At 38.2% G+C, this 12,825-nt stretch overlaps 1 protein-coding gene across 5 annotated transcripts in view; it reads left to right on the top strand.

The window, feature by feature from the left end:
* LOC116164504 (acyl-CoA Delta(11) desaturase-like) overlaps positions 1 to 12,825 on the top strand; it is a 37,778-nt gene extending 24,953 nt beyond the window's left edge. For all 5 annotated transcript variants that reach the window (XM_031478695.1, XM_031478698.1, XM_031478696.1 and 2 more), the window contains 4 exons: positions 4,497 to 4,762; positions 6,973 to 7,309; positions 10,631 to 10,816; positions 12,081 to 12,825. In XM_031478695.1, the coding sequence (XP_031334555.1) occupies positions 4,497 to 4,762; positions 6,973 to 7,309; positions 10,631 to 10,816; positions 12,081 to 12,459 (1,168 nt within the window). In that variant the 3' untranslated portion in view covers positions 12,460 to 12,825. The remainder of the gene's footprint in view (positions 1 to 4,496; positions 4,763 to 6,972; positions 7,310 to 10,630; positions 10,817 to 12,080) is intronic.

The raw sequence follows: 12,825 nt of genomic DNA, 5'->3' as shown, positions 1-12,825 counted from the left end.
AAATATTAGTTATTGCGGCTTTTATATCAATCAATTTTGTATTAAATATGCAAAAGAAAAACACGGGGCGAAAATAGATAGGTAAATATAAAGGCCATTTCGGTATATCGGAAGAATTTTAGGCAAATCGGTAGATCTACCACTGCACAGTGGTTTGTGTTAACGCAGGTGCCGGTGTACCGAGTAATCCAATGGGCATGGGAACAGCGATTTACGGGATCGGTACCCTAATTTATAGCTTAAAACCTCTTTCATTGCTTAAATCTCAAAGGAAAAGGTTTTGAATTAAAAGCCAACAAAGACAATTCTTACAGATATTTTTTAACAAACACAAAACGTAACCTGTGGCCAGGCCAAGGGGGGCAACTGTCCCCCCCCCGTGCCCCTCCCTGCGTACGCCCATGACGTTAACCACTGGTGGACATAGGAATTCCCATTATTTAAGAAATCGATTTCATTTAACATTCTGTTGTTAACTTAGTTTGTTAAAAATACATAATAATCTGAAATATATCCCTTACTTTATGATAACCTTGTAGGTATACAATTTTTTAATATATATAGTCACATGGCCATTTTAGTGTTTACTTTCTTAAGATGCAAAATTCTGAATCGACACAAATTGTTAAAATGTTCGTTTGAAAACTATGCCCACAACAGTTCCAAAATTTACGGTTGCCTTTAGGTAACTTTGGCTCAGAAACTGTGCATGTGGTTGTGAGATTTTGTAATAACCTTATCAAGAAAAAAGGTTGGTACTGGCATGGCAGTCTGATACACCATCAATATCCATGGATAAAAATGGGTGATTTTAGACTTCCATGTGCAATGTGCATCTTCTTGCGATTTCGGTTCAAACTGATTTGTAATTTTTTTCAAACCCAAGACAGTATTGTATTACTGAATAAAAGAACAGAATAAGACCGGCATATGTCTGCATCGTATACTACCCTGCATCAGTGTAATTACATAAATGAAATGCAATTACCATGCATGCGTGCCTACTTAAATACAAACCGCAGGTTTGCAAACCACTACTATTAGCACTTGTAGGTATGTCCATAAAAAATAGACATTGGAGAAATTAGACTAGTTCACTTTTGCAAAAAAGAGCTCTACTGCAATGTTAAAATGTTTCAAGTGAAACATTTCGTTGTACTATTTTTGGCAACATCTCTGAAATATTCATAATGTAACATGTACCTCAAAAAGGTGTTACTTTTTCGTGCACAATCAAGCACAAACGAAGCACAAACGATTGGCGCAAAACATTTCGTATGTGCTTCCATTACCGTGCTAAGTTCGTTGAATTCCATGCGTACAAAAATGCAAGCCGACGCTTGTCAGCGCAGCTTGAGAATTGAGTTGAACTATTCTGATAATTTCAATCTAAAGTGTAGGTGATAAACTTATACACACAGGTTTTATGACAAAACGATAATTAAATAGGATTTGAGATAGCCTATCTTGTGGTAGCAACAATTCAACTTCAACTTTTTAAATGGAATAGGTACGCGAAAAGAAACCCCGAATAAGCGGCTCTGACAAATGTGCGAGCATTATGTTCTTTTTAGCGCATTTCCACAAAAATAAAAAATGCGCTATTGTGTCCGTCCGTCGGTTTGTTCGTCCGTCTTTCCGTCCATCCGTCCGTCCGTCCGGTCGCTACTAGTTCCTTATCTTAAGAGCTATTCTACTTTTTTCGCCATTTGGTTCGTTATGGTGTCGAGACTTGCACCAAGAAAGGAATTTTTTCTGCGCCGCTCAAGAAAAAGTTATGGCAAAAAATCTATTTTTTTCATGTATCATAATTGTACACTTTTGCCGTTTGTTAACGATTCTCTAGATCGTTTATAATGCTGTATCGCCCTCTGGCCGTCTGTCTGTCTCCGTCTGTCCACCCGTCTGTCTTTTGTATTTGAGCAATCTAATTTTCATGTTTCTTAAGATAGTCAAATGAAATTTTGTATCTGCGCACCTCGAATAAAGGTAAAGTGAATGCCAAACCAAAATGTTTGTTTTGCGCATGCGCAATCCGATTTTTTTTTATTTGTGAAGATATTTAAATGAAATTTTGTATGTAAGCGCTTCCAATAAAGGTAAAACTAATGCCGAATCAAAACATTTTTTTGCGCATGCGTAATCCAATTTTTTTATGTGTTAAGATATTTAAATGAAATTTTGTATGTAGGCACCTCGAATGAAGGGAAAATCCGTTCCACTAAAAATACGCAAAACAATTATTGCGCACACCCAGACCCACGTACATTGGTTATTTGCAAGGTTATTTGTAAACTAATTCTTCTAACATTGTTGAGTAGGATTCTTATTATAAACTGAAAATGAAGTAGCACGTCAAAAATGGTTTGCACATATGCAACGCTATCTTTCTTATTTTAGTGGGAGCGGCTCGTGATAAATATTGGTATTATTCGGCATTTCGTATTAAAATTGTGCCACTTGGAACACATGTTCCCTAGGCCTATTGGAGTGACTTGAGTCGCAGAGCCGGAAGTTCCGTCCCTTAGGATTGAAAATGGCGCCAATTTTTAAAATTCCAGGAAATATATGTTTTTAGAGCGATTTTTACGTTAGGGGTGACGTTTACGAGGTTTCCGACGGCGAATATGACAAAAATAATATCCAAAGCTAATTTCTGTGTGGGAAGCATGTTTCATTTATCATATATAGGCCTATTGTATGTCTTTAACGTCCGACAAGATTCAAAGGTTTTGACCGATTTTCGTAGTTGAGGTGGCGTTTCTGAGATTCTTTTGGGTGAAGATTACCAAAAAAGACCCATTAAAGGCCTTTTTTTATGAAATTTTTTGTATTTTGAATAAACAGATCGATGTTAACTAAGTGCAAAACTGAAACTGATTCGTTGATACCTGTTTTTAACTAAAAATTGTTGATTATTGAAACGTATTTACAAGTAAAAAGTCATCAGTCATCAAAGGGAAATGCCTCATCATCACTCAGATCTCCTGTTGCAGTCGAGCTATAAAAAATATTTAGTTAAAATCATTAAAAATAAAACGCTGACAGTCATATTTATAATAAGCATGTACAACATAATACTCGGCTGCGATTTTTGCAGTGTTCTTGGCAGTTAGAACTCTGTAGGGCGCAGAGAAGGCTGTTTCGTAAGCATGAGCACCTCATAGCCTTACACGTTGACTTGCAGCCGCATTTTCCTACGATTGAGAACGCTTTCCCTTTTATGGGATACAATTTACGCAAGAAGAGGCGGACGGGCGAATCATCCTCCATGCGAAAGATATGGTGGAGCATGGAGCCCAGAACATCCTCGTCCAGTCTTGAGATACTGACGTTCTGATGGTTATATATATTTTGTTTTTTTTTTCTGAAAGAACTCGGACTGAAAGAAGGATATCTGTCAGGTGTTGGGGCCAAGCGTCGATATATAGCGACCCATTTGATTGTATTAGCACTTGGAGAAGAAAATTCACAAGCCCTACGGGGCTTTCATTGTTACACAGGTTGTGCCTCAACGCCCTGCTTCCATTCTATTGGAAACAAGAAGGCGTTTATTATGACTTGGATGAAACGCCCGGACGTGACACCAGCTTTACTTGAACTCTCCAATTCACAAAGAGGAATAACAGAAAAAACAATTAAAACTTTGGAAGAATTTACTACCGTTCTCTATGACCCCGAAGCACAGAAGAATCTACTAATGTGGGAAAATATTTATTTTGTACCAAAAATAAATTACTGCAGTACCTGTCCCCAATCAAGCAGGTCATGTGTTGTGGGGGCACTGCTTCTATCCTACTGAATGCCCTCCACATCCGTCAACTTGGGGATGGACACGAGGCAAAGTGGGCTGGGAACCAAACTGGACCAAATAGGTGTAAATATGAAAGGAGCTCACAATCCTAGGGAAATGCGGCTGTAAAGTGAACTTGTGAGATCATAAGGTCTTCATGCTTGCGAAACAGCCTTCCCTGCACCCTACAGTGTTCTAACTGTCAAGAACACTGCAAAAATCGGAGCCGAGTATATATGTACATGCTTATTTTATAAACATGACTGTCAAGAGTTTTATTTTTAATGATCTTAACTAAATATTTTTTTATATCTCGACTGCAACAGGAGATCTGAGCGATGATGAGGATATTGCTTTTGTCGTTTTCGCCCTCGTAAACGTCACCCTAAACGTAAAAATCGCTCTAAAAACAGATATTTCCTAAAATTCGCCTCAATTTTGAAAATTGGCGGAATTTTCAATCCTAAGGGACGGAACTTTCGGCTCTGCGACTTAAACCACTCCAATAGGTCTAGGGAACATGTGTTCTAAGTGGCACAATTTTAATACGAAATGCCGTTTGTTCTCACGGGCCGCTCCCACTATTTGTGGCCGGATTTTTACGATTTTAACAGAAGTTGCACGTTACATGGGAAATGAATGCAAGTGGAAATGCGCTTTTTCTAAACTTTTTTTGGTATTTATAAGACTGCTATTTTTCCAGGACTGGAATGGCACCGAATCTTATAGGAACCGCAGCCCTATTTCTGGCTGAAACCACATCAGAAGATACAGTAGTACTTACTGCAAAACCATCAACTCGCCACCAACAAACGCAGGTTATAAGACAACCCTTGAAGAACAATAAACCAAAGTATAGATGGACAGTGGTTTGGTCAAACGTACTCGCATTTTTGTATCTGCACGTTGGCGGCCTATACGGTCTCTACCTACTTTTCTTTGGATGTTCATGGAAAACCTTTCTATGGAGTGAGTGAATATGATACTAATTTACATCAAATGATGAATATGTCTGTTTTTTTCAAATTGCTTGTAATATTTTCAAGAGTACCTACTATAATGAAATTAATAACTTTTGGGAGTGTCCTTGTGGATAATCACTGCTTTTATTACATTTTCATAACACTAACTTTTTAAACCTCTGCCATTTATTTAAACTAGTTTGTTAAGTTTTCGTTAAAATTCATTGTTTCTTAGTTATATAGTACGTCGTCAATGGTAACATCCTTTATTGTACCGTAATTGAATGTTTTTCAGACAAACACAGTTAAGGCCGGTATATGTCAAATAACGGACGAGGTTGAATTTTGTAAACCGAGGCTTTATAAAATCAACCAAGTCCGTTATACGTATATCGGGCGAATTACCTACGTTCAGTCGTTTTCATAATACCTACGAAAACAACCCAATTTCAAATTTAGAAAATCCAAATAAAAATGTACATGTATATATTTGAGAACGGTTTAATAGTTTTAGAGTATCTATGATTATGATTTGTTTGTTTAAAAACATGATTATTTTATTAGTTGTAGGTACACACTTGGCACAATGCCACTAACTTTATACCAAGTAGGTATAAACAATCACTCCGCTGGACCCCATCACTATGAGTCAATTTAAGAGTTGTATCCAATTGAGGGCTCGTTTAAATCACTAGAAATCTAAACTTTATTATGCGGTGGTTGGGTCCAGTTGGATTCAGCCCTCCTCCCACTGATTAGAATTACTTATTTCAAATTAAATTTTGTACTGGAGTAACAAGTAGATATAATCGTTAAGGCGGCCAGGTCCACCTGGACATAGCCCCTCCCCTGTTTTCCTTCTCAAATTAATTTTTATGCATAAATTGTGAGTTGTATAAGAGCTTTCGTTTACAAGCAATTGCCATTTATACAGGCAATCACTGTTCCTGAGTATTAAGCGCATCATTTTTTTAATCCACATTATGGATACTACTTTCATAATATCGGTTTAATATGTTTCAGGATATTCTCTAGGTACACGATGGTGATATGAGATTTTCAATTGGACGATTTATTTCAAAATGGGCACTTTCAACTTCTTATTTCAATGAAATGCCATCATTTTTTTTATTATTGAGATCCTAAAAACTTTCTTTTTGCGATGGTATTGCGTTTTTCTTAAAAATTCATCTTTTTCCCTAACAAAAAATAAATTAACATTTTAATCTAGCAGCGCATGAATGCTCTACACTCGATGATACAAAATTGAGAACGTATGCGATTTATGGTGAAAAACGACCTAACTCGAAAAAGTACGGTATTTTTTTCAAATCTTTTACTAGAAAAGTGTCATTTTGGATGTTGTGACTGTTTTCTTTTGAAGGTAAGCAATGCTAAATATCAAGTAGCTTTATTGTTTATTTTGTGTCTATCTCTATTTGAACAGCGCTAGCATTGAGGGTAGAGCATACGTTGCAGGAAAACCTCTAGAACAAATCCGGTATTTGTGGTGCGAGTTAAATGAATAATGAATAATGTTATATAATCATCCCGTTTCACAGCTATAAATTTATTCCACATTGACCGATATAGGAGAATCCCACTCTTACCTAATTAGGTATGGCGCAAAAACTAGAGAACAGCGATTGCGGCGGAAACAAAAATTTTCCTGTAACCTTAGACAATCAAGTAATATCTCACAACTCTAAGCCGCCTTAACTTTTCAAGGCACATTAAAAAAATTAGGACCGTACTCAGGTCAAAATTAAATTTTTGAAACTTTACTAAACGCTCCGTTACAAATGACACGGTTTTCAATTTCTCTTTTTGAGAACTTTCTGAGAATTTTTAAACGAAATTTTGTTCGACACACACTGCAAAGTTTAGCCCGTTAACCTAATTAATTAATGTTTAATGGTATTTGATACCCTGTACTGTTCTTATCCTTGTAGAAAAACATCAATAACAAAATTATCAGCGTTTGAAGCTTATTTTGGTGGTAAAAATTCATTCCGTTTTTGTAAGGTAGTAAGAGAAAAAGTGTTTTCTTACAAAAATTTCATCAAAATAAGCTGGTGTCAAAATTATTTATTTCGTTCATTTGGCCACAAATTTGGTTGAAAGATATTTTTGATTTTCTCACGCGAACCTACGCGAATACGCTATTTTTGGATCATTAACCCCTTGGTACATAATTTTTAATTGTTTCACTTTTAGCTACGATATATCTGCACGTTGCCGGTGTGGGCGTAACTGCTGGCGCTCACAGATTATGGGCTCACAGGGCGTATAAGGCAAAATTACCAATGAGGATATTTTTGATGATTTGTCAGACGGCCGCATTTCAAAACCACATTTACGAATGGGTTCGAGACCATAGGGTGCATCACAAATTTACGGACACCGATGCCGATCCACACAATGCCAAGCGAGGTTTCTTCTTTTCCCATATTGGTTGGCTCATGTTGAAAAAGCATCCAGATGTTAAAATTAAAGGTCGAACAGTGGATATGAGCGATATGGAAGGCGACCAGGTCATTCAATTTCAAAAAAAGTGAGTAGTGTATTTTGCTTTCACAGACGCTACTCCTATTGGGATGACTGTTTTGCGTTTATTTGAGGTAAATGACGCAATGCTGTTGCAAAAATTTCGAATGTACATTTATGTGCAACCGCTAAGAATCCGACGCTGAAGAATGCTTAGGTATAACAACTTCACCCTCGCCATTGCTATCTATTGGAATAGACATTATGATTTTTTTAAGGGTGAAAAATCCACAATTAGTCTCAAATTTAATAAATCTTCCAATTTAATTATCAATAGGTACATATTTAATGGCCCCTTACATTACATGAGGTAAATACGGTTAGGTGTACCTCAAAAGCTCAACCTTGCTGAGTGTATTAACTAAATTTAAAATCCTTTGAATAAAAATAGGGTGGTTTTAATCGCGTATCCCGATAATCAACTCACGGAAAAAATTAATCCTCCAGCTGGGTTCAGATAGTAACTGGCCCAATCTTTAAGCGTTATTCCTTTCGTTATCAATCTAGATGAGAAAAAAATCGCGACACCCTTTAAATGGTTCCTTTCTATTTTGAATGTAACAAAAATTTTGACAGTATCTTATATATAGATTTATAGATGAGGTAATCTAATTTTAAAACGAGAAGATCACAGAAAAAAAACTTTATGGATCTCTGTTTAGGAAATTCCAAGTACAAATTAAAACTTATTCGCGATCGATTGGCTTTTTCAGGCCGTACGAAGAATCACCAGGATAACGTGGAAATGTGTCTATATTCTCCTTGCCCTTAACAGAATGGCTAGTTTTCCGCGGATTTTTTATTTGATTTCCAATTTCGAACTAACAGCCCCTTCACGAAGAATTTATACCACTTCAGTTCAAATAGTTTTAAATTCAATTTAACGCTTAAGAAATCCCTCGAAGCGAATTCTAGTTTTGTTTAATACTTGATAGTTTCGGAACCAATGTTTAACATGGTTAGTCATTATTAATTACTTTAAAAATAATGACTTATTCGTCTGGCGCTCGCGAACGTTTATTTTTCAACAACATTTTTATCTAAAAACATTGAGCTTATTTCGCACCAACCTCTTATAATCCCTTCACGATTACGCCTACGGCATGAAAAATGAGCCGATCAATTCAATTGATTGCCCGACAAAAATTTCCCCGTCTGACCCATATTGAAAGCTTCTAGCGAGGACATTCATCTCGCCTTCCAGACTACAGGTTGTTTCTTTCATGTGCCTTTAGATTTCAGACAATGCTGTTTTACCCACCCAACTTATTCTATACACCTATACTATACATTTAAAAATATCCATCATAAAAGCCAGGTACGCCAAAAATGAAACCTCCATTTATCACTTGCATTACCCAAATTTAAAAAGCGCGCGGCAAAAGTGAAATATAGGAACCAAACTTGAAAGAAACCACCTCAGAAACCATACAATCATTGCGAAATGATAATTGTGAAACAGGAAAAGGCGCTCCAACGTTAAGGTAATCCCTTTCCCTCTCCCTCTCCCTCTCCCTCTCCCTCTCCCTCTCCCTCTCCCTCCTCCCTCTCCCTCCTCCCTCTCCCTCTCCCTCTCCCTCTCCCTCTCCCTCCCTCTCCCTCTCCTCTTCCCTCTCCTCTCCCTCTCCCTCTCCCTCTCCCTCTCCCTCTCCTCTCCCTCTCCTTCTTCCCTCTCCCTCCCTCTCCCTCTCACTTCCCTTCCTCTCCCTCTCCCTCTCCTTCTCCCTCTCCACTCTCTCCCTCTCCCTCTCTCCCTCTCCCTCTCCCTCTCCCTCTCCTCTCCCTCTCCCTCTCGCTCTCCCTCTCCCTCATCCTCTCCCTCTCCCTCTCCCTCCTCTCCCTCTCCCTCTCCCTCTCCCTCTCCCTCTCCCTCTCCCTCTCCCTCCCTCTCCTCTCCCCTCTCACCCTCTCCCTCTCCTCTCCTCTCCCTCTCCCTCTCCCTCTCCCTCCCTCACTCTCTCCCCCTCCCTCTCCCTCTCCCCCGCCCCCTCCCCCTCCCTCTCCCTCTCAGTCAGGTCCGCCGTTTCGTTCATTTTCTTTGGAGTGTAAATTATTTTCATGTTTTGCGCCAGCGGGAATTCTCCCAGTTGGAGTTTTCACAGAGGAAAGCCACTGCAAAGGTTGGTGGTCAGTTGCCAAGGTAACCCCCGCGCCCTCTAGATACAATGTGCATTTTTCCACGGTCCACACTACTGCAAACGACTCTCGTTCGACAGTAGAATAGTTTTGTTCAGCGGAAGTTAATAGCTTGCTTGCATATTCTATGGGGTGCTCGTTATGGCTCTCCTCCTCCATTAGAACTGCTCCAAGAGCACAGGTGCACACGATTTATCTCTGTCCTCGCTGGCAACCGGCACCTGAGCCAGTACCCTGACTGTAAGTCTATTGTTGACATGTATGAGGTGCACTTGTGCAAATTGTACTAATTCGTCAAAACGGGGCATGGGATACGCGTTTAAGCGACGATAGTCGACACAAAGACGGAAAGTTCTATCCTTCTTTGGGAGCAACACGACGGGGTTGGTCCACGCGCACTCACACTCTTCTATAACACCTCGGGACAACAGATCGCCTAATTCCTTGCGTAGGAATTATTTCTTGGCTACACATAGAGAATACGGTGGTATGGCAATGGGTGCGTAATCATTGGATGACGATGCGGTGCACCGCGTACTCCTCGGAGTACTTCATCGGTTCTCCCTCTTCTCGAAAGACCTCTTCGTGTTCCCTTAGCAAAAATTCAATATATTCTCGTTGCCAAGATTCCAGATTTGGGCAGGAAGGCTGCAAACCCACTTTAGGTAGGTACGTCAGTGTTCTTATGTATACATATATCTCTTCCTCGTCGAAGTACTGAAAGGTAACATTCGGATCATTACAGAAATGCCAGCATTTATTTTTCTGGTTCGTCAACTCTGGTTGAATCATAAATTATGTGGTTATGCACCGATTCTAAAAGTGAACATCGACCCTGGTGGTCAAAAAAACCTCTTTTTTACTTTATGATTCCATCTATATTGAGTACTATGAAGAAGTACAATAAACTAAACAAATATAGAAAACGGAGATAAATAATATATCTCTCTTTATAAATAATCATTTTTAGATTTTTACAATGGATGTAGCTATATTTTGATTAGCAGTACATCCCGTATACTTTATGACACATGTGTATCTAAATTACAGCAAAAGGGAAATGGTTACCCGTTTTGCGAGACGAAAGTGAATTAATCGTTCTCTAGAAAAGAGGAAATGAAACTCTTTATTTATGTATACAACATAATAATATCGAAGGTGCATTAGTTCACTTAATATGTTTGTTTTATAGATATTACCCAGTTCTTGTACCTCTTCTGGCCTTCATCTTGCCAGCGTTCGTACCTTGGTATTTTTGGGGCGAAAATGGATGGGTATCATGGTATACTGCAGGGATTTTCAGATATTGTTTCTCATTAAATAGTACATGGCTTGTGAACAGCGCAGCCCATATATGGGGGACAAAACCATATGATAAGTAAGTTTCACGTTTGCTTTATACAGGGTGTTACATGACCACATGCAAAAAAAATTGGGTGATAGAGGGGATCAAGACAAACACTTTTCCAAATAAACCGATGGTCCAACGTGTTTCGTTTGGGAGCCACCCCCAAAGAAGTGGTGAAATTTGGATTCCTTCTTTAATTTTTTTCTCAGCAACCATAAGAGTTACAAAGATGGGTGGTCTTTGAATAGGTTTTCGGGTATGCCCTATCCGATTTTGACAAAAAATTTTTCAAAATTTCTACCCCGAAAGGGCGCACCCCTACTTGGGGATGCGAAAGAAAATTCAGATTTCGACAAAATTTGGTATCTGGGGGTTTTTGAAAATGAAAATGACGAATCTGAAATTAGTTTTTGAATATTCGAAAAAAAAAGTTCTACTGCAAGTCTTGGCCGGACAACGAAAATGGAGAGAATTCCACGAAATTTGTTGTGTACATACTTGATGAGTTAAAGGAACAAAATTGTCGAACAGTTTTTTAAAATAACTTTTCAATCAAAAGTTTTACTCATTTGAAGATTGGGCTTTCGGGTTACAAAGTGTCCCCCGCCTACTAGTGAGTGATCTAATTTTGCATATAGTTAATTGAAAATGTCGCAAATAACAAACAAATAACGATTTAAGTCGATATTATGATTAAATGATCACAAAAAATTCGATATGTCGATCTTGGTATTCAAGTCTGCAAATTCGATTCCAAAAATTCCGTGGCTGCGGGTGATGGGAAAATGCTTTTTAAGTAAAATTCTATTACAATCAATAAGCATTATTGCAAGTATCGTAATACCGACTTTTTTTTTCGAATTTTCAAAAACTAATTTCAGATTCGTCATTTTCATTTTCAAAAACCCCCAGATAACCAAATTTCGTCGAAATCAGAATTTTTTTTCGCACCCCCAAGTAGAGGTGCGCCCTTTCGGGGTAGAAATTTTGAAATTTTTTTTCAAAATCGGATAGAGCATACCCGAAAACCTATTCAAAGACGTGCCACCCATCTGTGTAACTCTTATGGTTGCTGAGAAAAAAATTAAAGAAGAAATCCAAATTTCACCACTTCTTTGGGGGTTGCTCCCAAACGAAACGCGTGGACCATCGGTTTATTTGGAAAAAGTGTTTGTCTTGATCCCCTCTATCACCCAATTTTTTTTAGCATGCGGTCACGTAACACCCTGTATAAGTAGTTTAAAGCGCACGTTAAGTAATATATCAATTAAGTATTCATTGTGTTTATTTCCAGAACAATCGGCCCCACACAAAATCTTGGAGTAGCTCTTACAGCGTTAGGAGAAGGTTGGCATAACTACCATCACGTATTTCCATGGGATTATAAAGCGGCCGAATTGGGCAACTATCGTATGAACTTCACGACTTTCGTAATTGACTGTTTTTCAAAAATTGGATGGGCCTACGATTTAAAAACGGCATCAATCGAAATGATTGAGAAACGTGCTAAGCGTACGGGTGACGGATCAAGAGCTTCAAGCAATGGGGATGGTGAGATAACTAACGACCATAGCCATCACCATGACGATACGATTTGGGGCTGGGGAGATATGGATATGAAGCTGGAGGACGTTCAACATGTAAAAGTTTATAACCGATTGAAGGAAACTTAGTGTAATAAGAAATTAAATTCTAAATTCGTAAATTATTAAAGTGTAACATTTGCAGTTAGGTGTTGGATAGTTTGAATTTCGATGTTTATTTATTAAAAATAATGACTGATAGCACCAACGTGTGCCTAAATGTGTATTTGAATGCTAGCATACTAGACCGTACACACTGTTTCACAATAATTATTGATAGATTATCTCTACTGTACAAAGCTAATCATTTGTTTCTATATAACCAAAGAATTAATAATATACTGACCAAACTGACCCCAAATTTGAAATCAATGTTACTGTAATTTTTTATTGTATTACAAAGGCTGTAGAATCAATAAATGAATTTTGTACAAAATAAATAGGACAGCCAAGCGA

Source organism: Photinus pyralis, unplaced genomic scaffold, assembly GCF_008802855.1.
Source record: "Photinus pyralis isolate 1611_PpyrPB1 unplaced genomic scaffold, Ppyr1.3 Ppyr1.4_LG2, whole genome shotgun sequence".
Lineage (NCBI taxonomy): Eukaryota > Metazoa > Arthropoda > Insecta > Coleoptera > Lampyridae > Photinus > Photinus pyralis.
The sequence above is the reverse complement of the archived record's forward strand: the minus strand, read 5'-3'. Positions and strand labels throughout refer to the sequence as shown.